At 38.5% G+C, this 27,510-nt stretch overlaps 2 protein-coding genes across 5 annotated transcripts in view; one reads left to right on the plus strand and one right to left on the minus strand.

Moving 5' to 3' along the window:
• FAM13C (family with sequence similarity 13 member C) overlaps positions 1–24,600 on the plus strand; it is a 130,500-nt gene extending 105,900 nt beyond the window's left edge. The window contains exons 14-22 of the mRNA XM_040607268.1: positions 4,135–4,345; positions 5,301–5,439; positions 6,814–6,895; positions 9,337–9,548; positions 15,353–15,440; positions 18,712–18,803; positions 20,028–20,227; positions 21,744–21,845; positions 22,641–24,600. Of these exons, the coding sequence (XP_040463202.1) occupies positions 4,135–4,345; positions 5,301–5,439; positions 6,814–6,895; positions 9,337–9,548; positions 15,353–15,440; positions 18,712–18,803; positions 20,028–20,227; positions 21,744–21,845; positions 22,641–22,764 (1,250 nt within the window). The 3' untranslated portion in view covers positions 22,765–24,600. The remainder of the gene's footprint in view (positions 1–4,134; positions 4,346–5,300; positions 5,440–6,813; positions 6,896–9,336; positions 9,549–15,352; positions 15,441–18,711; positions 18,804–20,027; positions 20,228–21,743; positions 21,846–22,640) is intronic.
• PHYHIPL (phytanoyl-CoA 2-hydroxylase interacting protein like) overlaps positions 24,391–27,510 on the minus strand; it is an 80,110-nt gene continuing 76,990 nt past the window's right edge. For all 4 annotated transcript variants that reach the window (XM_040607272.1, XM_040607271.1, XM_040607270.1 and 1 more), the window contains exon 5: positions 24,391–25,650. In XM_040607272.1, coding sequence (XP_040463206.1) covers positions 25,116–25,650 — 535 coding nt within the window. In that variant the 3' untranslated portion in view covers positions 24,391–25,115. The remainder of the gene's footprint in view (positions 25,651–27,510) is intronic.

Raw genomic sequence — 27,510 nt, forward strand, 5'->3', positions numbered from 1 at the left:
AACAGCTGCTTTGTGGTTTGTGGTTTTTTTCTAATAATTTGCCATTTTGCATAGATAGAGGTAGTCCTAATTCTAGCTTTTAGTTACTACTGAAATTTTCTGATACAGAGTTTAGGTATAGTTGTCACATGGCACTATTGGCTATTTCAGCTCAAACTTGGACGGAAGTCCAGAGATTTGTACCAGGCTATGAGCAGAGTTCTTAGAGGGCGTGCCATATATACTAAATCACTAGTTATTAGCCTTTGTTCTGTAAATCAGCCAATAAAAGTTTTAATATTAACAATATTAATAACAAGATTTATTATTTTTAAAATAAACATGATTGTGTAGTCTACTTGATTTCTTTTGTTTCACATTGTAGTTGACAAACAGAAAAAATACACTATATATATGGTGAATGAAGCTAGAACAGTCTAGTAAAATGTCAGAGTATTTCAGGATGCAAATTTTAAGGCATGAGCAGTAATTCCTATCTCTAAGCAAAGTAATCAATTTCCAGTTTATTTTGAATATGTAAAAACTTGAATTAGAGCTGGAAAAGTAGGACCAGAAAGAATTGCAAGGGGCTATTAAGATGGGGTGTGTGTGTGTGTGTGTTAAGGGAAAAAAATAAAAGCAGAGTGTACTTTCTATATCTTTTGGATATGAGTATACATCAAATATGTGACTCGAGCAGTGAGCAGCTGAATTTAACTACAAGATGTTTTAAATGTCTTTTAAATTAAAAATTCTGATACTGGTATTCACAGATGTAGCATACTGAGGAATGAACACATAACACCTGCATATACTTTTTTTATATACAACAGATTTCAATGTATTATTGTTTTACTTAAAGAATATCGCATGCAGAAATACAGGCTTGTACCATATGACTTGTCATATGATTGAAGTCCACGTTACTTTGGCTTTAAGTCCTGTGGTGAGCTCTTGCCAGTGCTCAGCTGTACTGAGTAGATGAAGTGAAGTAGATGCAGGCTAAGGGGCAACTTACTGGCTTGGCTAGAGGTGGCTTTAGTTCCTAGTTTTGGAAAAAATAGAGGCTAAAACTAGATCAGACGTGAACACTGGTAGATATTTTGTCAGTTCAGGAGCTACTCTCAGAATAATGCTTAGTGTCTTGTTTATGATCTACGCAGAACTGGAATTGAGATGATGACCCTAAGTTTTGATTACAAATGAGGTTGGTTATAACTTGTCATCATCCTGAGATGTTCCATTATTATAGTAACTGGGCCACATAAATGAATCAATATGACTGACTGACTACTTCTGGATAATAGGTAGTAATTTAATGTACATGTAGTAGCGTTGAAACTAAACCCGTTCTTGGGCACGTAACAAAGCTGCACCAGTTTGCAAGCTTTAGCACAGCAATGCTGTCAGGAAGCCCTAGTTCCAAGGAAATGGAAGAGCCCTGGCCTTTGGGCAATATTCCCAAATTCACCTGGCATGCAGGTTGTCTCCTTTTCACTTTCTAGCTGAATACAAAAAACTCCTTGAACTCTCTGCAGCACTGTCTGTTTGGATTTACACTGGAGCTGCTCCAGCCACTACTTGTCCTTTGCATTTATCTTTCAGGAGTGTTTAATCTTGAATGCGTGCGTACTTCCATTTCTGAGGTTGGGGTGGGCTTAGTAAAATTGTCTGGTTGTAAATGTGAAAAGGAGAAAATGAAAAGGACCATATAGTTTAACATCAGTACAAGCTGCCTCCTGCAAGAGGAATACTTTTAGGTCCACAGAAAATTAGAGTTCAAATACTGGAAACTGTTTTTCCTGCTCTTATCATACACAGACTGGCTGATTTTTGATTACCTCATTTTCCTTTCACAGTGAAGACACTGCTACTTCATATGAATATAAAAGAATTCATTCCTTTTAATAACAGAGCATAAGAAAGAGTGAAACTATTCTCAGTCAACCTATTTCACAGTGATTACGCGTTCCTTGAAATTCGAAGATGATGAAATTATAGGAAGCCAGTTTCTTCTCACTGACAATATTGTTTTTCAGAAGTAAAAAACCCAACAACCCAAACCCCAACCAAAACCCCAACCCAAACTATTAATTTTTTAAAGTCTTACAGGGTAAAGAAAGATACCTGCCAGAAAGAGACAACATTTCTCTTTACAGAACAACATTTATTCCAGCCACTATGAATGTATGTTGTCTGTTTTTTCCAGACTGGTAAATGCTCTACACTTGCTTCTCCCAGATGCTTCTCTGTGGGAGGATTGGAATCTCATACACAATATAGAAGTTTTGGGTGTTGCTCTAGTATCTTGGAGAGTTGAATTTGATCTACAGAGTATGAAGCACTTAGAGGAAAGATGCTAGGTTAGAATTAATAATCAACTTCATTGTCTCATTGTGAAAATGCTTAACATAATTATAATTGATGGTGCTGTTAGAGCAGATGAACTTCCAGATACGAAAGTCATGTGTAACTTTTGCATGACAAGACAAATGTGACTATACAATATACAATTGTTTTTTTTGTCTGTAAAGCAAAACCATTTGGATAGTACCTGATAAAATAATATTTTAGGCCATTGTAACTATTATTTTTTAAATGAATATTTGCTTCTTTGAAGGGTGCTATTCAGAGCTAGTTTGTCATCACTGTCCCAGTGCAGTGATAGATTTGTAGCTTCAGCATCTGTTGGGCAGAGGTCAAATAAAATGTATTGCAAAAGTTCCATTAAAATCCCGACAGAAATATCCACTCACCATGGGAATGTCATGTCCCATGTACAAAGGAGAAAACAGAAAGAAAGTGAAAGATTTTTTCTAAACTTCCCTGCTTTTCTGTGAATAAATCCATGTACAGTTGTTTTTTGATGCAGTTTTGGAATTTTATTGAATAAAAAGATTCTGTGAAATGTATTAGAATGCATGCTATATTGCAAAAATAATACTTATTAGAAATAATGCATGTGTTGCCTGGAAATACAAAATAATGTATGGGTTCAACGGCTGTATATATACATGGGTTTAGAGGAAAAAAAATCATGTAACTGGTGTAAAATATTATGTACTACGGAAACTGTTGTAGGGGAACCTCAGACAGAGAATATTCTTAGTTTTAGCATATATTAACTGTTTTTTTGGGAAGAGCTGCTATGAGAGTGAGGAGTTTCTCCCTAAAATTATAAGCTGCTTTAAGGCACAATCATCTGATAGCAAAAATATTGATCAGGCTAGATCATCCTCACCCATTTCACCCACTGAGGGTGAGGAAGAATACTGAATGGTTCTTCCTGTTGATGTACCCAGGTACAACAAAGGGAAGATGAACTCTTTGGTACTCCCTGAAAGCAGTCTCTGTAATGTGCCTGTTATTTTCCATGTTGCTCATAAACAGAAGCAGAGTGATGAGGTTCACCAATTCTTGCTTTTTCAGTCCAGAATAAATCATTCTGATTTCTAGCTTGACCATTCCTATAAAACAAATTTTACCTTTTGAGGCATCTGAGGTGAGGTTTCCATTTATAGTCCAAGACAATATTAACATAGTATCTAAGCATGACTCCTCCAAGTAGCAGTCACTGCACACTACCTTGAATGTTATTGGTGCTTCTTGTTGTTATTTTCATATCTTGTGTTCTTTCGAACCATGGGAATGTTGCTTCAGATCTTAATGAAATTCTGCAGGACACTGTAAGCAACGTCAGAGGTTCTTAGCCTTAGGACATACTGTATTCTTGATCTGCTTTTCTCTTGACTAAAGGACTAAAGGCTAAATCACAAAATTGAACTTGTTTTGCACATTCATTGTCTTCTTCAGGAATGTGGCTTTCAAAAGCAAACAGATCTATGAAAATATAATTAATGCCACTGTTCTGGGAAACTCTCCATCTTTGTGTTATACTTCACAGTTTACAAACACACCCATCCACCTTCCCCTGTGGAACTCACAAGTGCTTTATGTTAAGCCAGCAACTATTTTCTCATCCTCAGTATTATGCTCATCCTGCACGTGATACTTTGCTGAACTGTTTGCTGTTTACTTTGAATGCTTTGAATGTATGTTTTGAATACTTCTGTAAGTATAGACTTATATTTATCCAGGTAGCTACATATCTTGTGAGTGACCCTCCATCCATATTGGTTTATGCTTTCTTTCTAGAGCCTGTGCCAGCCCACAGAGACTGGCAGAATGACATGGACAGCAGCCCACAAGAACATTGCTCCCTAGGGACCAGTCGACTGCTGTATCACATTACGGATGGAGACAATCCTCTTTTGTCACCACGCTGCTCTATCTTTAGCCAAAGCCAGAGATTTAATCTAGACACAGAGTCTGCCCCTTCTCCACCAAGTGCTCAGCCTTTCATGATGTAAGAAAATATATTTTAATTCTTACATATTTTAAATAATTTTTGTACAATCCACAGTCTTTGACTATTCATGGTTTTTCAGTTACTGTTACATCACAAAAAAGAAATTTTCTTATTGTAATATGTTTTGATGTGGTTAGTTTCTAATAGAATAAATAAGATCTACTGTGTTTTCAGTTATAACACAGTATAATACTGTTTGAAATCTTTCTTAAGTATAGTGAGCAAGGACAGTTTTAAATGTTAGTAACTAGTCTGATGAGTGAACATAAGATAGAGAGGGTTATCAAGGTATAATACTAAAATTTTCAGCTGTAATAGAACTATAGCTTAAGTCATTCACTGGATATGAGTGTCATAGAATATACGAATAGTCCATAGATGTGATCTCCAGAAATCAAGCTCTACTTTCAGACATAAACTGTACTTTCTTAAAAGCTTATATACATATCTGTCAGCTGCATATGAATAATAATCAGATCTATTGATCTGCAATTGTAAAAAAACAGAAACTAAACTGCCTTCAAAAGGATAATGTTTATTTGCAGTAATAAAATACTCCTTCAGCTTCCTTTTACGAATCATGTTGTTACAATCTCCCGTTACAGTGGAAAGATTTGTGAAGTAAGGTGTGGGTGGTTAAATGTAAGTATTGGATCAGGCTGTGACCTACTAGATTAAACTTTTGAGAAATATACAGAAATCTCACAATTAATTTTAACAAAAAGAGAGAGAATGAAAAACAGATGGTGAACTCATTAGTATACCCTAGGGGTACCTTCAAGCAAAAGCAATTATTTTATGCTTACTTTGTAAAACGAAACTGTCTCTATCCTTTGAAAGAACGTAGCTGCAAATTCTGAAGTGCTAGGAAAGCCTTAAGTGTGCCTGAAACAAGGCACGGTCCATTGCAGTCAGTTCTTTGATCCAGCTACCATGCTTTTGGCTTTTGCAGGCCAAGAAGTTCTTCTAGGTGTAACTGTGAAGAATGCAAAGAACCACAAACAGTAGCACAACTTACCAAGCATCTTCAGAGTCTCAAGAGAAAAATTAGGAAGTATGAAGAAAAGTTTGAGCAAGAAAAAAAATACCTGGTAAGATAATAACTGAAAAGATAAAGGAAAACAGTACAAGAGGTGGGCAAGAATCCTAGTGTGTTTAAACTTATGTAAAATAGGAGAAGGGGTATTTTTGTTAAAATGAAATAGGAAAATCATCGAGGGAATCTTTATATCATCTTTCACTGTATGTAGTAGATCTAAGACTCTAATTTACTTGCTCTTTGGGGTAGCATTGTTGGAAAATATCTATCTTCTAAATGTGTGAGAAGTGAAACACAGCTGACAGGCTTGTGAGCCGAAATGATTCAAAAGATGAAAAGTTACTTATTTATTTTGTAGAAGTCATTTGTTAGGAAACTGTTGCTCTGCTGTGCAGATTCCTTTGGGCAGACTCCTGTAAACCTCCGAAGCATGTGGCTTAATAGAAACTGATGGCAGAAATAGGAATCGTGATGTGCTGCTGATGGGAGTTGTTTGAGGTCAATGGTATGCTCTGTGCAAGATCATTGCTCATATAGAGCTAGTTCGTGTAATGGGAATTGTGCAGTATAAACATATCAAAACATCTGTGATGCTAAGGACATCTACAATTGAAACAGGGAAGTTTGTAATATTTTTGTGACTACATTAAAATGAAAATCAAGCAAATTTTATATTAACTTGTAACCACAGCAATGACTGAAAACTTAAATTCATAATTCATGAATTGTACTGTCCTATGGTCATCATATATTCTTAGGAGTAAAATTGCGTACCTAAACAGTCATCACACTGTGACCAGAAAAGAAATTATTTCAGAGGTTTAATTTTGCAAAACTTCTTTGCCATGATAAATATCTGAGTTTTGAAGATCCAGTGTGAATTGATTTTATTTTGGAAGTAACTTCTAAATGCAAAGAAAGAACTGATATACAAGGCTTTTGTTGTTTGTTGCTTTTGAAATCCTGTTGCATAGGATTTTTTCATTTGATTAATGAAGCAGTTCAGTTAAAACTATAGTGCTCTTTCCCAAGAGAATCCCTGTCTTAGATCAGTAAGGACTTATCCCTGCAAGGAGTGCTTTTGCTACCATCCTGGAAATCGCTTAGGAACTTGACTAACATTAGGTATTTGATCAGTCCTCTTGAAGTCACTGAGATTACTCATCCAATTAGTTAGGGACTTAAATGGTTTTAGGATCAGAGCCAAAGTACTCTGATCCATGTAGTGCTGTGCCACAATGGGCAGAGGTAAGTCGTGACAAATCAGCACCATGATCAAGGCAGATGCTCTGCACAACTCTATGGTAAAGTGCAGTTGGAGCTACGGACATTTTTTAGCACACTGTGTGCGGATAGGTTTTCATATGTTTGACTGTATAACCATCAATTCCTTCTGTTTTATTCTTCCCTTTTTCTTTATGTTCAGCCTTCTCATGGTGACAAGACTTCCAATCCTGAAGTTCTGAAATGGATGAATGATTTGGCCAAAGGTCGTAAACAGCTCAAAGGTACATAATGGCATATCATTTTACTTATTACCGAAGCTTTTGTAAGTATGAGTGCACCTGGAATACATTAGAGCTAGTTTTCTAACCTTGGTGCTCTGTTTATTTTTCACAGTGCATGGCAGTAAGTCTCCCAATGACAATAAAGATATTGGGTGATATGATTTGCCTTGATTCCTGAAAGTAAGGATTAAAGTAAGCCAGTTAAACCCTCATAACAAAGCTAAAAGGGGAAGGGCAAAAAGACGTCATCTCTCTCTCATCACTATAAACATTCATGCAAAAGGCAATGTTATTCTGAATATTTTCATGAGTGTCTGAAATATAGAACTGCAAAGTTAAGTGTTCTTGTAATAGTAAAAATGTAGGTGCAAAATGTTTCTTCTGGACTGAGGTTATACACCTCTGAAGTGTTTATGGTTTTGATCATAAAAACACATCTTTCCCTGGTATTAGGTTTGGTCTTGAGGGTGAAATGTTGCCCTTGACTGTCTGCATACTGCTCCATTAACTGTGGTTACGTCTGTGGGTGTATCACATGCTTGCCCTCAGGGAGAATGTAGCCAAGCCTGATTGTTTTGGTGTTTTTTTTCTTTCTAATTTTTAAGGTTACTTATAATTTATCTAAATACTTTTATTATATTTTTAATAATTTTTATAATTTTACAATATTTTTATATCCATTATACATGGATTCTCACTACTAATTAAATTGTAGTATTAACTTTCATCTCTGTTTTGGATATAGTTAAGAATGTAGATATAGAGGGTGTGATTGTGGTAAAAACAGAATTAGAAACTTATCTTTCAGTAAATTTCTTCTGGAAAGTTCTTCATTAACTACTATGCTGCATGATCACTAGGTGGTGGTGGTGATGATGATTATTATTTTCCCTTGAACTTTGTGTTATAAATGCAGGAAGGGCAAACAAAAGGAAATAGCCCAACTACATAGTTAACTTTATGAAAATTATCTCTCTGGCTTAACCATTGCTTCAGCTAGCCAGGGGACCTAGATTGCGTAGATCAGCCTCACCTTCCCACCCAAAATGCCTCAGTCCTGTAAGCACCCTTGATTTTATTATCCTGAACAATGGCGCTGCTTTTAAGTGAAGCAAGATTCATGAGGTTCATGAGAGAAGTGCAATTGAAAGGGAATAACACTCAAGAGCTTGTAGGTACTTCTTCAAGTTCATAAGGCTTATCCATCCTTCCAACTCTATAAGTTTACTAAGAATTACTGTTTTTCTCTGCAAGCCTGGCCTATATCCTCAGATTGTCACAGCAAAAAAATTATGTTATTGTTGCTGCATGGATTTCAGTAAATTTAACACATTTGGAGCCATCAATCTCCTGCTTTGCCCAAGGTCCTTCACCAGCCAGGCATGTGCTAGGAACAAAGCCTGGTTTTACGGGAGCTAATTCAGACCTTAATTCAATTTCCTTGTTGCTCTGTGCAGGTCCCTAGAGCTCCAGGGTCTTTGGCTCAGTGTCAAGCTAATACACTTACATACTTTATTGCATGCAGGCAGGTTGCTGACTGGGAAGCTAGGACAGACTCTAACCTTATATGTCTTCTGCTGGGGTTACTCAGGTGCTTCTCTGCCAAGGGAGGTAATTTAAGCAAAGTGGCTGATCCTCCTTGTGAGGACCATCTCAGCAGCCTGGCTGTGATGGAATGTGGCCTCTGGAAGGGAGGGTTATGGTTTATATTGTACTAGAGAAGAAAGGGGCTGGTTATGAGGACCTGGAGTACCTGGCTCCAGCCGCCTGGCAGCTGGCATGGCAGGCTCGGTACTGCAGCCTGGCATCCCCAGCCCTGCTCAGGGGAGAGCCTTCGCTCGAGGGCAGGTGAGCACAGCTGGGGGTGAGAGTGGGGCAGGTGGTTGTGGAGACACTGCCTCTGTTCCAGGAAGGCATCTGTGAAGGACTGCATCCTTAGACAGCAACCCCACAGCAGGCTTGGACATGTTCTTACTTATCCAGACATCAAATCAATTGAGAGTACATGGGTTTAATGAGGAGAAAGGGGACAGAGAGAGCGAGGTCTGCTTTCATATCCCTCCAAATCAAACTTCCCACAAATAATCTCGAGTGCTGTTTGTCCTTTTAAGCCCCTTTCCTAAACCTCACTCCCACTGAAATTCTGTACCAATTCCTACCGAGATACCACACTGTAACCCAGTGCTTCTTCAGTCTCACCTTTTATATCAAAGATGGGCTTGAAGGAGGAAGAGGGCAAGTACATAGGTACTATAAATTTCATCGGCCTGGGCACATCTCGTCCCTGGACCCTTGGGTTTCCAGTTAACCAGGTAAAGCTGTTATAAGTTGAAGTGAAGCAGTTACTTTCCTACACAACTGTGGTATGATGATAATTGTGTACAAGTAGGGATGTTTTTTCTTATAGTGTCAGAGGAAACTTTGCAAATATTGCCTTTCAGAGCTGAAACTCAGAATGTCGGAAGAGCAAAACTGTACCTCTAGGGCACCCCAAAGAAATGATCATTGTGAAAGCACTGGGACCTCTAAAGAGGCTGGGACACAGGAGGCAACAAGCATGGAATCAGCTCCCTCAGTAGAAGAAACCATGGATAGTGTGCTGAGACGATTAAAGGAGAAAAGACAACACTTTAACCTTCCTGAGACTATTAAGGTATTTAACAATTATGGCTGTTTCTTTCAGAACTTTATCATCAGAGGCAGATATGAGTGAGCATGTAGCTGTCTCAGTATGCTGGGGTGTGCACATCCTGTGTCTTCTGGCACGGCAGTGCATTTTCTCCCTAATGAGATGGGAGTTCTAGTGTAGTTTTCTTCAGTGACTTTTCTGTGAAAAAAGTTACACAGAAAAAGAGGTGCAGAAGGTTTTTTTTTAAATAGTGCTAAGTGTCTTTTGCTAGAAATGCATGTACAAAACTGTTTGCCAGGCACCGCTGACACCTGGTTACCTGAGGTTGTGTGCGCAGGAGGTGCATATTCCAGTGTATTGAAGATGGTGACAGCAAAAGCAATCCTATCATGAGTCCACAGTAACTGTGTGACTAAAAATATTCCTGAAGTTATTTTAACAATAAAGGTCCCCTTTAATCTGAGAAATGTTGAAAGCCTCTGCCCAGTCGGTAACACTGCACTAAGATCACATGGATCCCACAACCATCCAGACTGCTTCACCCTTCTGATCTTGTACACTTACTTGCGCTGACACTGCCTCTGCTCTTCTGTGCTCTCAGTTACTCTTCTAAATGTAGGAGCAATATTCCATGAAACATATTCACTTGGCTGGGCAATTTATTTCTGTTATTAAACTAGTACATACTTTAAAATTCTGCTGAATACCTTCACACTCCTGGCACGTTACAGGGTCTGTCTAAAGCTGTTGTTCTGCAATACATATTGTCCATCAAAATACCTTTTTTGGAGGAGCTGTTTTTGCTGTCAAATGGTGTTGCAACTCCTGATGCTATACAGCCAAGCAAGACAATAAATTCTGTCCTCAAAGGTACCTAAAATCTAAATGTTGACAGTAACATTTAGACTCTGTCTGATGAACGAAAAATGGGAGGGAGTGAGGGGGACAAGGAGGAGTGACGAACAACTAAATGCTAAACCGTGTGAGAACTAAGAAATGATTTTGTGTGGATTTCAGTAGCAGAAAGTACCCAGCAGAGTTAATTTTTAATTTTTGTTTTGTTTTTTTTTCTATTCTTCGTTCTTAAACAACTAGTTATCATATAAAAACTAGAACTTTGCATAACAATGCTGTGCTTCTGAGATCTTGAGCTCTGCATACATGACTGATTTTTTAATTGTTTCTTTTTATAAACCACTTTTTTTAAAACCTGAAATGGAAAAAGTGTTTCATAGCCGGAATTCCTTTGCAAGAAAACAAAAGATGACAACAAAACCATGCTGTTCTGTATATAGTCCAAAATTCCCAGCAGTGCAGACCATATGATAATATTTTCAGTTGTTAAAGTTTTTTTTTTTTTTTTTTTTTATTATGCAAGGAGTGAGATCAGATGACACTGAAACAGATGTCAGTGTGAGGAAATCCTGTCCAGAAAAACTTTTTTCTAGGAGTAAGCTGAGGGTGTGTGTCTGTCCCCCTCATTTTTTGATTAATTGGACTTCTGATTTTCCAAGACAGAGTCTCCTAAATCTGTGCCATGGCACAGCTGGCTTCAAATATTCTCACAGAAGATTCTGTAATGTAAATTAAATGTTTGCATAAGTTAATATTTTCAAATAATTTTTAAGATCTTATTTTCTTCTTGTAATCTTGTCGAAAGAACTTGTGTTGAGAGAACTGTTTGTTAGAAAAGGTGTTTGATAAGAATTATATAAAACTGCTACAGAATAGAGGCTTGAAAGGGAATAATATAAAGTCAAATTGGTCTCTTTCAAAATGATGTATTTTAGTAGGTCCTTAAGTATAACATTAAAAAAAAATACTATTTTTTTTAAATGATGAGTCATCCTGGACTTTTTGGGAGAATGAGGTTTATAGCATTGATGATGTGAAATGAATTAAGGATGTCTGCTGGTTACAGCAAAGATCAAAGGCTTCATTTCAGCTACATGCACCTTTGGTGTTACTGTAGTTACTTTTTTATGTGCAGCACTTCATTTTGTATATAACATTTAGATCCTCTACCAGAATCTGAGCTAGGTTAATAGTAAGCTAATAGCAGCTAAATGTTTCTTCTTTCAAGATGTAATTATCTTGGGCAAGGGCAGTGGTTCCATAAAAGCCTGCGGAGTTCTCCCCTGAAGTTCAATTGCGGCAAGCCTCTGAGGCCCTGCTGAAATACAGACGAGAGAATGCATGTCCTTAAGAGAGGGGCAGAGTAAAATCCTGAACCACCCAGTACCTCTAAAGAAGATCTAAATGAGATCTGAATGTGAAATAGAATGTGGTTTTCAGAACTATAACACCCTTTCCACAAAAAAGTCTGTGAGTAAAGTTATTGAATGAGAAGAGGCAGAGAAAACTGGGATTGACCTGCAAATGATTCAGTAACGCAGAAAGGGGTGGCCACCCGTTACTGTTTGTGTCACTAGCTCCTTGTGCTGGGAGCTGGCAGTTTAACAGCTCACCGTGTTTGTAGGTAGAAGACTTTGGGGAAAAAAAAGAAAAAAAGATTAAGACTGTTAATATAGGACTTCATGACCAAAAGGCAAATACACATGATTTGAATCATATTACTAAAAAAACCCACCAAATCTCAAAAACCCAAATCCAAACCCCCATTCCTGACTTTTAAGTCAGTCCAAAAATTTGATGGCCGGGGATGTAACTGCTGCCTCAGCCACCCGAGGTGGAGCAGCAGCCCTGCGGTCCCCAGCTGTGGCTTGCCAGCAAACATGTCCTTTCACCGCAGGGCTACAGTCACACTTGGCCTGACCCCCAGCTGAAGTACACTGGCCTCCTTCTATGGATGTGACATATCACTTGTTGCCTGCCTTTAAAATTTTTCATACTATTTTTGTGTAAAATGCTGCTTTGTAGTGAGCCACCACATCCCCCAGTGGCAGACTTAGCAGGCACTGGGAACCCAGACTCAGGGTCTGCATGGGAACACAGCGCTGCCACCGAGTGAAAGGCACAGCCCTCGTTGTCATCCAGCCTGTCCTCAGGGGCTGTGTTTTCTGTCTGGAAGAACAACAGGGAGCTTAGGAGGCATAAGCACTCAGGGAACTGACTAGTGAGGAAGACAACAGTATAAAATATTCTGTGTGCCTTTGGTCCCAAGCTATGAAAACCAAACCACTACCTTAGCTTTAGGTGTAGTCTCCTTGTTCATTCTTCATAGACAACAAACAGCTTTTGCCTTCTGTTTAGTTTAAACATTTGCAGTCTGTCCCCCAAGGCTTTTCTCAGACTTTATGTATCTGTCCTCTCATTATTGACCCGCTTCAGTTCATCATCTTCTTCTTGGTTATGAAGCAGTGTTTTTATTTAATTAGCATTGAATTTCATGCTGCTGTATGTAGCCTACAGTCTTAAGATGTCTCAGACAACTCTGTGATTCCATCTGCCTTCTGTGATTCTGAAATTATCAGCCATCTCAGACTTAGCTGAACACAAACCCATCTTGAGATTGCTAATAAAATGATCTAATGAAATAGGCACAAATGCTAAACCCTCTTGAGATCGTTTCTTATGGGTAAAATCAATATTAATGGTCACCCCCTGTTTCCTTCTAACCACTCAGCTGCTCCAGGCTTAACAGTTTTTGAAAGAATTAACCTTTTATTAATTGCAGAACCAGCAATAAATAAACAAATTAGCTACTTTATAATACTCCCATGTTCTAGTTAGCAGCTTTTCTCTTAATGTGAATAACAGATAATTTTGGAGTGATTAACTCGTGCAGACCTTTAAGGCAAAATGTGATTAGTGGTTCTGCATCTGGGCAGCAAAGAGAAAGGGTTTTGCTCGTGCCGAAGTTAATAGCAAGGCACTCCTCTGATATTAGGAGAGCATTACTTCGTTGGGGCTTGATATATTTGTAAAAAGTAGAGGCTAATTATTAAAAATACTTCTCCAAGTTTTCAATAAAAATCCCTAGTCATTGCCTTTCTGCAGAAAGGCACTCTGCCTCGCCACCAACTCCATTGTTCTTCCTTGTGGTGGATGATTACTTCCGTGTGGTGGATGAGCTCTCCTCCAAACGCCTGGCCCTGATTCATACAGATCTGTCACGATCTGGCAGAGGCTGTGGAAAGTGACATTAGCTTCGCATATTCCTTGCTGTTCCGCCCCAGATGAAAATATGCAAGAGTCAGGAGCAGATCTTGGGAAGGGGGGGAAAGGGAGAGAGGGAGAGAAATACCAGCTGAATTGCATGCTCCCTGCAGCAGACACCTACACATATACTGGTGTATCACCTACACTCACAAATCTCGTTGAAAAATCAGCATTCGTCGTTCTGGTACCAGTGATTTCTGTTATGATTTTTGAACAGAAATGAACTACTAGTGCTAGGTGATCAGCGCAGCAGAGCAAGAACTGTGACTGAGGAAGAAAGCCCACCTCCCTGCCCTTTCTTACTAAAGGACTGCACTTTCTGCACCTTCCCCGTAGCAGTTCTACAGACGCATACTGTCCAGCCATAACTTCCTGCTGGCTGATCAGGTTATTCTTCTGTTCATTTTAGAGAGCACCTTGATCTAGTATGCTCAGCATTTATGGAGTGTTCACCATAGTATGACAGTGATTGGGTATGTAGGGATTTCATTGTGAAGCTATCATTTCATTCCATAAATGGGTTCTGATTGCACAGCTGCAGCTTTCTGTTCTTCATCCCTTACCAGCCAAGACAGATATTTCTCTTTCTTGTTGAATAACTAAAAAGTTAAGGAATATCTTCTCTGCATTTTTGCAAGTTTCTGAGTATTTTGTCTGGAATATTTGTTGTTCTTACTTGTTGCAACTAAACCATACTTAACATATAATGGGAAATGCTATCTATGAACTGATCTGGCAAAGTTATTAACGTGCAGATCTCATTGATTGATTTCTCCCTAGGATGGATGAGAAAAATATTTTTTTAGTTTTTCAGTTACAACAATTATTCACATTACCTAAACATTGGAAAATGTTCTGGGAAAGTACTGCACTGATATCTGCAGGACCTCAATGCCAACACCTTCTACTCATATGCTGCAGTCATCTTTTGCGAGCCCGCCTTTCCAAACCCAACCAATGAGATATACTTCATGTGCATGCAGCTGGGCGGTGATGTTCAAGCAAAAAACTCTGCTTGTTTAGACTTTCTGTCAACCAGTACTCCCAGAAAAATTTTTCAGATGCAGGCTCTGATCAAGTGACACATGAAGATCCTTGCCATATTGACTAAGATCATAGTTTGTACCCTTGGAAACTTTCCCGATAAGGATGCAGTATTCTGTCAATAGCCTAATACTGCTTCCCCACTTGAAGCTTGTTAAATTGCTTTCGTAGAACAGTAATTTTGAAAGAAATCAAGGCAGTCAAGTATTAGATCTTTACATAATGACAGTTAAGAAAAATAAGGTTCCAGCCTTTCGATACATTTTCATTCATGGAGCTTCTTTCTCCAGAATAAAGAGCACAAGTTCAGGCCTCGAAGACTCCACTTTGGCCAGACAAAGTAAATACAGTGTATTTTCTACTAGCAAAGGCTTAACCTAAAGCCTACTCTAATCAGTAGAAACATCTCTGTAGCTCTCATCAGCTTTGCATTAGGCCTTGAGAGAGTCAGACTTACCTTGATTCATTTAAAATTTCAGTCATGTACATTTGGACTCTCTTGTTGCTAAGTTAATGCCAAGTCCCCGTTGACCTCAGTGTGGACAGAAACAGAATTCATTACTAATGTTTATCTGGGGAGTATAGATTATTAAACAGATACGTACCTGTACCCTTGTCATGAAATCCTGACTCGTAATCTTATAAATAACTTTTTTAAATAGGATATGACAAAAAAGCAAATGGCTTTGGAAAAAATCAATCTTCAGAAATGTCTACTATATTTTGAGAGTATTCATGGACAATCCGTAAGTATACCATGGAAAGATAGGTAAATTAAAAATTATCTGATTTCTCTAACACATATATTTTGACTCATATTAAATATATTCAGATTAATTTTACACAATGTAATTTTAGTTATTTCAGTCTAATCTTCAAATATAAATGTTATTGTCTGATACTGATGAATTTGGTTTACATTTAAAAAAAAAAAGGGCAAGTTTCTAGCAGCCCTGTACCTCTCTTCATGATTGGAAGTTGCATGTTTTGATGATGAAAGTCCACAGCAGACTTTGCTCGTGCATACTGCAGCTCTGCTATGATATTTTAAAGGTTAGAATGCCTAGCAGCTGAGAAAGCTTTGTAGGGCACCATCTGAGACATGAACTACAAAAATGACATGACCTGTCATCTGTGTTTTCCTTCATTTCACAGCACAGTTGAAACTACTAATTAAAATCCTTTCAAGGGACTTCATTGCTGAATGTAGACACAAACCAAAAAATCACCACCATTGGTGAGATGATTATTTGAAGATGTGTCTATACACAACTGAGGAATTCCTGTTTGATGTCTGTGTCTTATGACTGTCTCTGTTCCTGACTAGCAGTTGTTGTGGTAGAGGACAAGGGGAGTGGCACCAGCCTGTGTCCAAAAAGTGCCAGCTGTTAAAATTATTGTGATCTGAAACTGATCTCTCTGCATCTTGGATAAAATAGTTTTTGTCCATCTTCTTTGGGCTTGGAGTGAGAGCTGAAGAATGGAGAGAACATATAGGAAGGGTATAAAGATGTTATATTTCCTAAGGAGAATAGAAAAGAAATTGAGTTACTAGTGCCATACAGAGGTAAAAAGGGACTTAAAGAGTCAAAGATAGAAAAGAGAATAAATAATAGGGCATGCTTTGTAACGTGGGGTTCAGAAAGAGTGTTTCTTCTCAAGGTTGAAGCAGGTTTATAACCAGCTAAGAAAGAGGATGCAAACTGCATAAGGTAAGGGGTCTCGGTGATGCTAAGTCACCGTGAGGGAGTTCTAGGTCTGCCAATCACCACTGACTTAAGGTTGCAGAAAGCTCTGGGACAGTCAAGAAGTTAAAGCAGCGAAATGGAAGTTAGGCAAAAATTGACATAATCTTTTGTTGTTGAAAATAAATAAACAATCTGGAGAGGCTCCACACAGAGTTACATACTGAAGTAATCATGTCTCTTAGAGAAGTAAATTTTAATCTTTGTACCTATATCAAAGTATTTTCCTTTGGGAAAGGTGTGAAGAGCCTGCATGCATCCTGGGTGCCAGGAACAGCTGGAGCGTGAGGCCAACGAGGCCCAAGCTCAGTGGCAAGCACAGGCCCTGTGCTCAGTTCAGATCTGGAGGGGCCAAGGAACAGAGATCTGCTGGGGGAGCTCATGCAGTTTGTCAAAGCTGGGAGTTGATGACTTGGAAACAGCAAATTAGTGACTGCCCAGGCAGAAGCACTCCAGTGACATTAACGAAACAGGTGCCTCTGCTATCAAAGAGGCATCCCAGTGCATAAAATGGATTTTTACAATACTTGAATGTTGATTGCTGAAGCCTCAAGATTCACTACTTTGGATGTTTGAACCAGCAACCTATGACGTGCCTTGTCGTTTAACAAATATCACACCACAGCGCTATCAAAAGGTTGATCTGAATGGAATGTACTGGGCTTCTGAGAAAATAATCAGACATTTAGCCTATTATGCAAAAAAATTTGGTGGTTTCTTGTGGGGTTTTGTTTTTTTAAAACAATAGCAAAATTCAGTCCTAGAAAATGTCAGTTATTGTAGAAACCTTTTTTGGAAATACAATGAGAGAACTCATCAGAAAAAATTATCAAGCTGCTGCATATTCACAGTATTATGACTCAGCAGCCTTGAAACACAGTGGAGAGCGCTGGTGACAATGTTTGCCCTGCTGATGTACAAGTATGGAGGAGCACCATCTTTATCCAGACTGCCCTGAGCAAAGTCAGATGGACTGGGCGCTGACTAGGTTTAAAACAAAAAAAATATCTACTCTGGCTTGTTTGGCATTTCCTAGAGCTCTTACATGCTGTAATCAAATGCAACATGAAGACCAGGGAAGAGAAGTGGACCAGCTGGGACAGGCAAGCCCTGCACTCCGCAGTGAAGCATGCCCCTGGAAATAGTTCCTAGCCACTCAATCAGCTAGATGCATGCGGTGTCATCAACCTGCATTTGCCTACTGTCACCGTTGCTCCTGCTGACCAGGTGTTTGTTTCTGAGCAACTCTGGACTATTGTCCAAACAGCCAGCCAGTCTGCGGGATCTTCAGACCTGCCGTGCATGCACTCATCTGAGCATGTGCAGCCGGGCTCCAATGCAGTAGCACAGCTGCAGTGCCAAAAGATGCTGAAATTGTTCCCAGTGGGTGCCGACTGATAGGCACGTGAGTTGAGGAGCAGAGCTGATGGTGGACTAGTTTGCAAATGACTATGTTTTGAAATTTTATCACTGAGGAGCATGTTGTTTTTCTGGCTTTGGGGATTTTTTTCTTGTGGATTTGGTTTGGTTTTTTTTTTTTTTTTTTTTTTTTTTTTTTCCTTAATACAGGAAGTTTTTCTACTGCACAGGTAGTTTCTGTAAGGTTTATTTTTGAATTTTCAAATATTTGTCGCTGGATAAGGCTCTTAATACCTCATCTAAAATAATATTCTCCTCTGAATCAGTGCTCCTAGTGCTCATAAAATAGCAAGAGCAAACTAAATGAACAGACAGTGATTCCCAATTGTGGAAGGCAGTTTCAGCGAGGGATGCACACAGCAGTTCCGCACGGAGCCAGCTCCCTCGCTGGGGCCGCAAGGCTGTATTCTCAGTGCTTTCCTCCCCGCTGGGCCTCTGAGTATATTGTCGCAGGCAGAGTGTTGCGTTACCGTAGCTAGCCTGTTGCCATTATCACAGTGAAGTGAGACATCAATGCAGTGCACAGCAGAAGCATATCTTAACTCCTACAACTCTGTTAGCATCTTCAGAGACAGAGAATACTTTACCCTCTGCGTTGGCAGTGCGGCTCAAGGAAGTGAGAAATCCACGTTAGGTATTTTCCATTAGACAACAGATTGCTATTTTTCTTCTTAGAAATTTTATGGATTAAACTACAGTTCCCATGGAGTATCTATGGAAGCAAAATACACATCAGGTCATACTCATCTAATACCTTTCTCAGCTTCACAGGAGCAAATGAGAAATCTATTTATTTATTTATTTATCGTTTTTCATTTTTGGAGGAGTATATTTTGTTATGTTTTCTCTTTAGGTAGCTAAGCCAGAAAAGAGTCTCATGAAACCTCTTTACGACAGATACAGAATTATCAAGAAACTTCTCGCAACGCAATCTTTGATCACAACAATTGTAAGTTGGAAAGAATTCATATCTGCTGTCAAGAAAACATACTAAATGCTGTGGTTGATTTGTACCTGTATGTCAGTTTGGCAGCAATAGAACTACTGATATTTGACAATTCTGCTCATTGGTTAATACAGGGTGTTGATATTTCAAATAGAGCAAAAGCTCTGTAAAATTAAACTTCTAAGCGTGCCAGAGGTTGTAACACACAGCGGCAGTTTCTGAGGCAGTCACTTCAAGTGACTGGGTAAGAGATCAAAGGCTGGCATTAGTTTTCTATAATGGCTAATGTATGCAGCACAGAGTGAAACCTGCCTCTTTCCATGAAGCATTATACTGTCACTATATCTATCGTCTATATTTTATTGACAGTGCTTTTACCGGTCATGGAGCACATACATATAATTCGTAGCACTTTAATAATTTATCAATGTAATGTAACAGTACTGGTCTCACTGTGAGTAGAAGTAGCGGAATCTGGCTATTTGGAAGTTAATTAGCATGTCGATTTTAAAAATTATGAACCATTGTCTTGTTACATGACAGTGGAGCTTTAGATTTCTTTGAATAATCCCAGTGTAAATCTTTGTACACATGCACACAAATATTTTGTTTAAACATTTAACTGAAATTCCTGAACTGGAGTTACTTCTTATCAATGTTGCTCCATGGAGATTTTATATTTAAGCCTTAGTTTCAAAAGCTCTACTTCTGAGTATGAAGGAACATGAGGAAGACATCATCAGCACTGTTTGGTAGTTAACATTTGTAGCTATAAAAATGTGAAATCTCTACCTTAACCTCTTGTTAACGGTCGGAAATTCTGGACATAACACAAACAGTAGATGGTATACAACAGGAGTGTAAATTCCAGCAAGACTGCACAGCTTACATAAATACAGAATGTTTTTCAAGTCTTTGCTACTTACAAAGGGGTTTTAGTAAGCAGAAATAAATTGCTGGCTGGAGATACTCAGAAGCAGGGCCAGTTTCTGTCCTGTTTAGTGTTGGTGGACAATACACAGTAACTCAGTGAGCCCCACAAGAGCTCTTGTGAATGATCTCAGATAGATCAGATAGAATGATCTCTGGGTAAAGCTTTCAATATGTGTAACCTATTTCAATGAATACATCCAGGAAATTAAGTCCTATTTTTTTATGCTGTCATCCTATTAAGTGTTAGTATTGTAATGTATACAACTAATTTAATAATGCTTTATATTTTGCAAGCAGGAGGAGGAAGACTCAGATGAAGACCATTCTCAAAGCACCCACGAGTTATCATCTGGTCCAATATCTTGCCTCCCTGTTGATGAGCACCTGTGTTACTCTCAGGAGGAGACTGAGCCTGCATATGTTTCACCTCTGGATGAAAGGAAAGTTTTCAGGCAAACAGCCTTGTCTATGTCTAATTTACATGAGGCAACAATGTAAGTTCTGGGGTTTTTTTTCTTGAATGTTAAAATATTTCACATAGACTTTGTAAGTGAAACATGATCCATACTTATTGCATGAGAATATTCTATACCAAAGAAGAGATTCAATGTTTTCATAAAGGAGAAAAGAGGCAAAGGTTATTTGTTATTTGGGCAGCACACTGTGGTTTGAGCTATTTATTCGAACAACTTTGTGTCAAGTCCATGAAGAGAAGGGTGAAGGAATGTAAACAGATAGGAGAAATAACTACATATACAGAATGGTAGATACAACATAGTGGCATAGTAAAGATACACAGATCACCGATAGTTGCTGCAGAATTTTTAGATACCTAACTACTTATGTTCTTACAAAGCAGTCATAAAACAAAGCACAATTCAGCGAAGCGGGGCAGTCTGCCTCTGTGTGTGTGCCCTGGGATTTACTCTGTGAGCGATGTAAAAATGCCAGAGATGTGAGGCGTAAAAACAGCAATGGGTGAGCTGAGTGAAGGCTCACAGAATATATGGTCACATGGGCGGCCACTGAATATGTGTAAAATAAATTTCTTCCTTGCATAAGAATAGTTATTAGCATCTGGATGCCCAGAAGACTTACCACTACCCTCCCACCCTCCATTATAAAACCAAAGTAAAATGCTCCTTCTGATTTGTAGTTAGGAATTTCAGGTTGTATGACAAAACAGATCTCAAGATGCATATGAGCTGTTATTACTCAGCCATGAAACTTTTTGAAGAATATGCCCTCCAGGAACAGATGTGTTCTCATAGATTATGGGATGGTATCTTTTCACTGCGTTTTGATTGGCAGCACTTAGATGCATAAATGAAGTTGACTAGGCTCTACCAAAATGGGGAATGAATAAAAAAGTCTTGGTTTTCTATGTAACTCAAGTATATATGCCATAGTTGGTGCACAAATGCTGTGAAGATATGCCTGTGCATTTTTTTTTTTTACTATGGGGAAAAAAACACCCAAACAGCTTCATATGCTTAAACACCTTTTTCTCCAAGTACCAGCTAAAACATGACTCCCAAAAATATTGATTCTGGGTGCCATTAGCACTTCCACTGCATCACCATAATGTTTGATAACAGCTGCTTTTAGGAGCAGGGCTTGGATGTTCAGTTTATTAATTCAGTTACAGAGATGCAAAGCATTTCCTACGAGATGCTGAGCCCTGTCAGTTCCATTAATTCCACACAGAATTAAGACCACTAGCAAGGTTCTATCCCGAAAACTTTTCCTCCTGTGTTGTCCATAGAGTCTCTGCCTTCGCTTTATGAGAAGGGTGAGAATACCAGTAAAAGGGAAGGAACACGGCTGTTTGTGATGTGTGATGGTACAGCCCATACAGGCATAGCTGGAGAGATGTGGTGCAGTGGCTGGGGGCACTGCGGTCGGTGCCTGCTGTGGCCCATTGCAGCAGACTGCTTATTACGCAAAGCCACAGCTTTTACAATACTTCGAAGCACATGGGGGTTTCATGTTCTTGTTTCTGTTTTACAGGCCTGTTCTGCTTGAACATCTCAGAGAAACAAGAGCAGATAAGAAAAGGCTTCGCAAAGCTCTGAGAGAGTTTGAGGAACAATTCTATAAACAAACAGGAAGGTAAATCACCAGCTCAACAAAAGCTTTTTCCTTCTCCCCTTTGGGCTCCTGTGCAGATGTGTTTCTGCTAGAGTGGGTACTCTTAGGTGAGCAAGCCCAGGAAGCTGCAGCTATGGACTGGAAGATACCATGGAGGTGTCTGGTCTCTGTGGAGATGTCCACCTCCCTGCTGGGTTCCTCCAGGATGTGGGCATCCCTGAGGACCATCTGGATTGGGGGAATCTTCCAGGACATGCCTGCAATGGGTACAAACCCCTCCTCAGCACAGGATTTTTCCTGAGCTGAAGGGAGGGAGGCTGCTAAAGAGTCTGCCTGAGGATGTCAGTCTGCAGGATTACACTTGGCAGTTAGGCAGTTTTTAAAAGGCCGGATTTAAAACCAGAAGCCACTGTTTCTTTCACCCATAGATAAATAATGGCTACTTTTCACTCCTTGCTTATCCTCCTCCCTTCATTTAGCAAACTTGTTTGCTGAGAACCATGGAGGATATGGGCATGCAGTATTCTGGTAACAGTTTTCAAAGCTCTATGTAATAACTGCTCTGCATATTTGAGAATGAAGTAGTTATGCTTGCATAGCTGATGAGAAAGAAAATTACCTGGTATTTGAAAATTCAGTATTTTAAATACCATTATTTCATTTCCCTTAGACATGTTAGTCCTGTCAAATAGTCACCCACAATTAGGGGAAAAAAATATTATCCAACTCAATCCTCATTAGTCTCTGGGGAATTAATTTTAAATACTTTTTTTCCTCTTACTCAAAAGTGATGGCATTTGTATTTGCTGTTCACAGGAGTCCTCAAAAAGAAGATCGGGTGCCAATGGCTGAGGAATACTCTGAATACAAGCACACAAAAGCCAAAATCAGGCTTTTGGAGGTTCTCATCAGTAAGCATGATATTTCTAAAACAATTTGAAGTTGCAATGCTGTGGTATTGTTCTCAAGCAAAAAAAATGAGCAAACGAAATGTAATGAAAAAGAGGAAGTAATTTTACAGGTCTTGGTCTGCTGCACAATTATTTGACACACTGAGATTTTTGATGCACTTTACCAATTACACTAGCTGGGATGAGAGAGGACAGCAATATGCAACAATATTAAGCACGGGTGAGTGGACTATAGTATATATTTTTTCCTTTTGAAAAAGCCTTGAAGTGCACTGTGAGAATGTTAGAAATTAAAAGGACACTGAAGCATTGTAGATCCTCAGTTTGACCTGCTCTTAGTTTTAAAAAATGTGAGGAAATGCTCTCCAGGTTTTTAGTACATCTTAGTACATGATAATGTACCACCCATTTCTTTCCAGAATCAACATGCACTGTACTTAACTATTAATGTCGGTTCTCAATGTGCTAATTCACTAGACTAAAAGAAACATGAGCTTAAAATAAATGAAGGAAAACCTCATGAACATACTCTGTCTTTCAAGATGGAGTTGTTATTCAATTAATTCCAGTAGCTTCAAAGAAAGGTGCATACAAAGAACTAGTGCCAAGATTTGGTCTAAAATTCTGGGAGTAGAGCAAAGTGATGCTGCCTATGCAAAAAAAGAAGGACGGAACATGACTGCCAAATGGGACTATTGCTTTTTTAGAAATAAGAGAAAGTGTTTGCAAAACCAAATAGATACTGGGAAGAGAGAAAACAAATGTACTGGCTGCTGTCCTTTTCACATGGTTCACAGGACCTGGCTCACGGTACTTAAAATTCAGTAAATAGATTAACTACATGCTAATTTTTATTTCTGTATTAAACTTTGCACTTTATTTTGCCTGATGCTATAACATTTGCTTTTCTGACTACCAAAGCTCGTTTAGACGCATGCACTTTGTAAAATGTCAAAGTATTTCTTGTGTTATAACTTGCCACATATATATATTAAAACAAGACTAGATTATTGCATTATGCTAAGATATTTTGGATAGATAAAGTACATGGTATATAACTGAGTGCTACAGTTATCTGATGAGGAACGCTAGACTTCTTGTTTACTGAAAATAAGATTATAAAAAGTTATTTTTCCATTTGAATTATGCATCTTTCTTAACTTTCAGAGCACCACACTTTGTAATATTAAGGAGATTTTTTCACTATTTGTGATAGACCATTTGTGTGAAAAGTGGACTATTAACAGATGGATTATCAGTGGGTTTTGTACTAGAAATGAAGAACAGGGATTCTGGGAAATACCTAGGGCAGACATGATGGAAGAAAGAATGGAAAAAAAAAAAAAGGGACTTGAATAAGTTGAATCATGTTTAGTGTTTTGCTTTAACTGTCATTTTGTATTGACCATGTAGTATAAGGAACCTGTTTTCTATCCTGGTAAGAATATTTTCATTTTATAAAACCTATTATGTATCAACCACGTTTGTATTTATATTGTATGTAATGGCTCAGCATGATTTTTGAAGACATACACATTTTCAAGTAGTTTGGAGGAAAAAGTATGAACACTAAAAAAGGATTTTTTTTATTTCTCAGAGGTTTGTTGTTTCAGTGTACTGAATAATAATTTATAACAACTTTTATGAATCAGAAATGGTCTCCTTCATAAATCTGTTTTAATTAAAGTCATCTAGAGCAACAGGAACAGATACAGAGCTATTTGAAGTTTACAAACTACATCTTTGATAAGGGAAAATGATTTCATGACATATGTATACAATTGATATTAAAATGTAATCTATATATTCTATATGATTGTATAATATTTTATACAACAGTACAAATAAAATATTTTTCTATTATATTTATTATGTCGAGACACAGTTTCTGTTTTCAGTTAGCTAATATAAATAACATAAATAACACTGTCAAACAACACGTTGGAAGTGCTGACATTTCTAGGCTCTGAGATTTAAATCATGCTGCAATTACAACCTTTCATGCTGTTTGGAGTTATCCCAGTATTTGTTCAGTAGTTAAAACGAATGCATATTTAAACACCATTTCTAAGCCGTTATTTTTATTTTGCTAAAGCAGTTTATATAGGATTTTGTTATGTTTGGCAAGAAACAGAAAACAATTTTTGCAGCATCTAGGTATAAATGGTTGCCAGAAAGAAATCCAGGGCTTCTAATCATTTAAAGCATCAGGGGAACAGAAGGGAAAGAGGGAGAGAAGAAATACTAAAAATGCTATTGGAGATTTTGAAGACTCGTGTTTGCTTTTGGTGACAGCGGCATGTGCATGCTTCTGGCAAAAATGTCTGACTATGGAAATGGGCAACAGAGGTTTGAAGGTTCCTAAGTAATGAAGGAAGTTTTAACGTCCAACACTGATATTGCAGGTCTTGCAGCTGGGATCTTTCTTTGCATTTGCAGTAGACAAGCTCATTAGTTGGTGACCAGTAATTTCCGCAACTGTGCCGAGGGAGAGATCCACAGGATCAGTGTAAATTACTTCCAAAATAACATCCTGGGCGTGATGGTAAACCATGACACCATCTTCTTCATCGCAGGTCAGAAATTTATTATCTTTTATATTTAGTTGAGGAAGGCGCTGCTTACAGAATTCGTCTCCTGGTGATCCAACAGGGGCAATAACGAGAATGACGTAGTGGTAGGCTGTGTACATGCAGTAGAAGTCTCCAAAGTACAAGTTAGTATTTGGGTTGAAGAGTTTTTCAGCTGCAATCTCAAACCTGTATCTTCCATAAGGTGAATCTTGTGGTGGCTTCCCAGTGTTAAACTCAGTGTTGCAGCTAAAGAAGATGCCTTCCAGCTTCCCACTGATCGGAGAGCCATGGCTGCCACTGTTATCCTTAACAGAGGGCTGCATAGCATTCCCATGATGCTCTCTACAAACAAATGACTGGTATTGTTTATTTTGTAACAGATATTAAAAGACAAAGTGGAAAGTTAGGACCTCACACTATTTGGTAACAATGCTAAAGGGACACAAAGGAAAAAGTTAAACTGAAAACTGTGGTTAACATCATGGTCTTAGTACCAAGAAAACCGAGCCGCCAGACTCGGAAGGAGCTAGAATAACTTCTGCTCAAGGGCAAAATCTGCTTTTCCAGTCTGGCTTCTCAGTCAGCTGTGAGACGTGTGGTCATTATATTCAGGCAAACAAAAAAGCCCCCAAACCACCAATATCTTTAATTAGCTGAATTGTTCAGCCTTCCACTACAGTTCTAACAATAAACACATTTTAGTTTAATCACATGTTGAAAATTGCAAGTCAGTCTCAATGTGCTGAATATCCTGTTTGTTAATGCATATTTTTAGCACAGGCAGTATATACTTCATGTAGAAAACTGCCAGTGAAAGTTATTTCTGAACTATGTTTTTCAGAGAGCTTATAGGAAGAAATGTACTGTCTGCCATAGTTTTTTTTTTTTCCCCCCAAATGGTAATTTCAACTCTAATTTGTCTACTGCTGACTTCAATCAGAGCAGAGCTGGGCACAGAGTATTAGGCAATTTGGGTAGTTTCCACTTTGGTTGGTATCCAACTTCTAGTCACTAGTCCTAATGGGAAAAAATGTATAAGACTGACTTTTTTTCTTTTTTTACTGTTTTTTTTTTTTTTAATTATTATTATTTTGCAAGCTGAGCTCAATTTGGCTCCAGTGAAAAGAAACATTCAATGTAATAAGTGAATTTTTAAAACCCTAAATCCCAAATTGCACTCAGCAGCATTAGGCTGCTAGATTTAGGAGAACAGTCCGAAACACCCAATCTAATCTTCCTTAGCACCTGAACTTTTTATGTATAGCAGAACGTTCCCCACACCTGGAAGTGCCATAGGAATGGCTTTGGTGCTGTCTGCACCTGCAGCCATGTGATAGAAAAGGGAATGTTTCCTTTTCTGGTAAGTCCCGCAAAACAACAGATTTACTAGGCACCCTTAAAAAATGCCTTTATACACACTGACAGATGAAAACCGCAGGAGGCTGGAGATCTTACCTTCTCCTCTTATTTTACTTTTATTATTTTTTCATTTTTTTCCCCTTCTTTCATCTTTTTTTTTTTTAAAGGAGAGGGGAAACTAGCCAAGAAAGATTATTCTTGCTCTGCTTTTAACTTATTGCAACACCTCCAGGTGTTGTGTGGGAGAAGTTTTTACTTGGTTAAAGCAGGAGGTAGCAGTCAAAGCAAACAAATTCAATGTATACATACAAAACAGCTCTAAATCAACTCAGTAATGTCTCCAACTGTAATTTTTTTCACTATGTCTAATCTCCTCAGCAGTATAATTTAACTTGACTCTAAGATGAATTTCAAAGGTTTGGTGAGCCATTCAAATACTACATAGTTTCACAAGACATCGACTGGAGTGGGGGGTACAATTGGTATTTTATGACTGATGCGATTACTAGGGAGGAAAATCCGACAGCTTGAATATCCTCTGCAACCTAGAAAGCAAGGCTTCTTGCAGTCCCATTTCCGTGGCAAGATACTGACATCCAGTGGCCAGCTAGGTCACTCGTCCCAGGGGTCCGAGCTGCTCCCAGCCAAGGTAAGCAGTAGGGACGTGAACACTACTTACAAGCTCACACTTCAAACCCTGCATTTAGGGGTTGTTGCTTTAGCACCGTGGCAGTTGCTGGTTTATCAGTGCTTCTAGAGCTACTCTGTAAGGTTTTCCAAGCTTGTTTCCTAGTTATGACACCAGAAAGGCTGTTGGCAGGCATGCTACGACAAGGAATTTTT

The sequence above is a fragment of the Falco naumanni genome, chromosome 9, assembly GCF_017639655.2.
Source record: "Falco naumanni isolate bFalNau1 chromosome 9, bFalNau1.pat, whole genome shotgun sequence".
NCBI lineage: Eukaryota > Metazoa > Chordata > Aves > Falconiformes > Falconidae > Falco > Falco naumanni.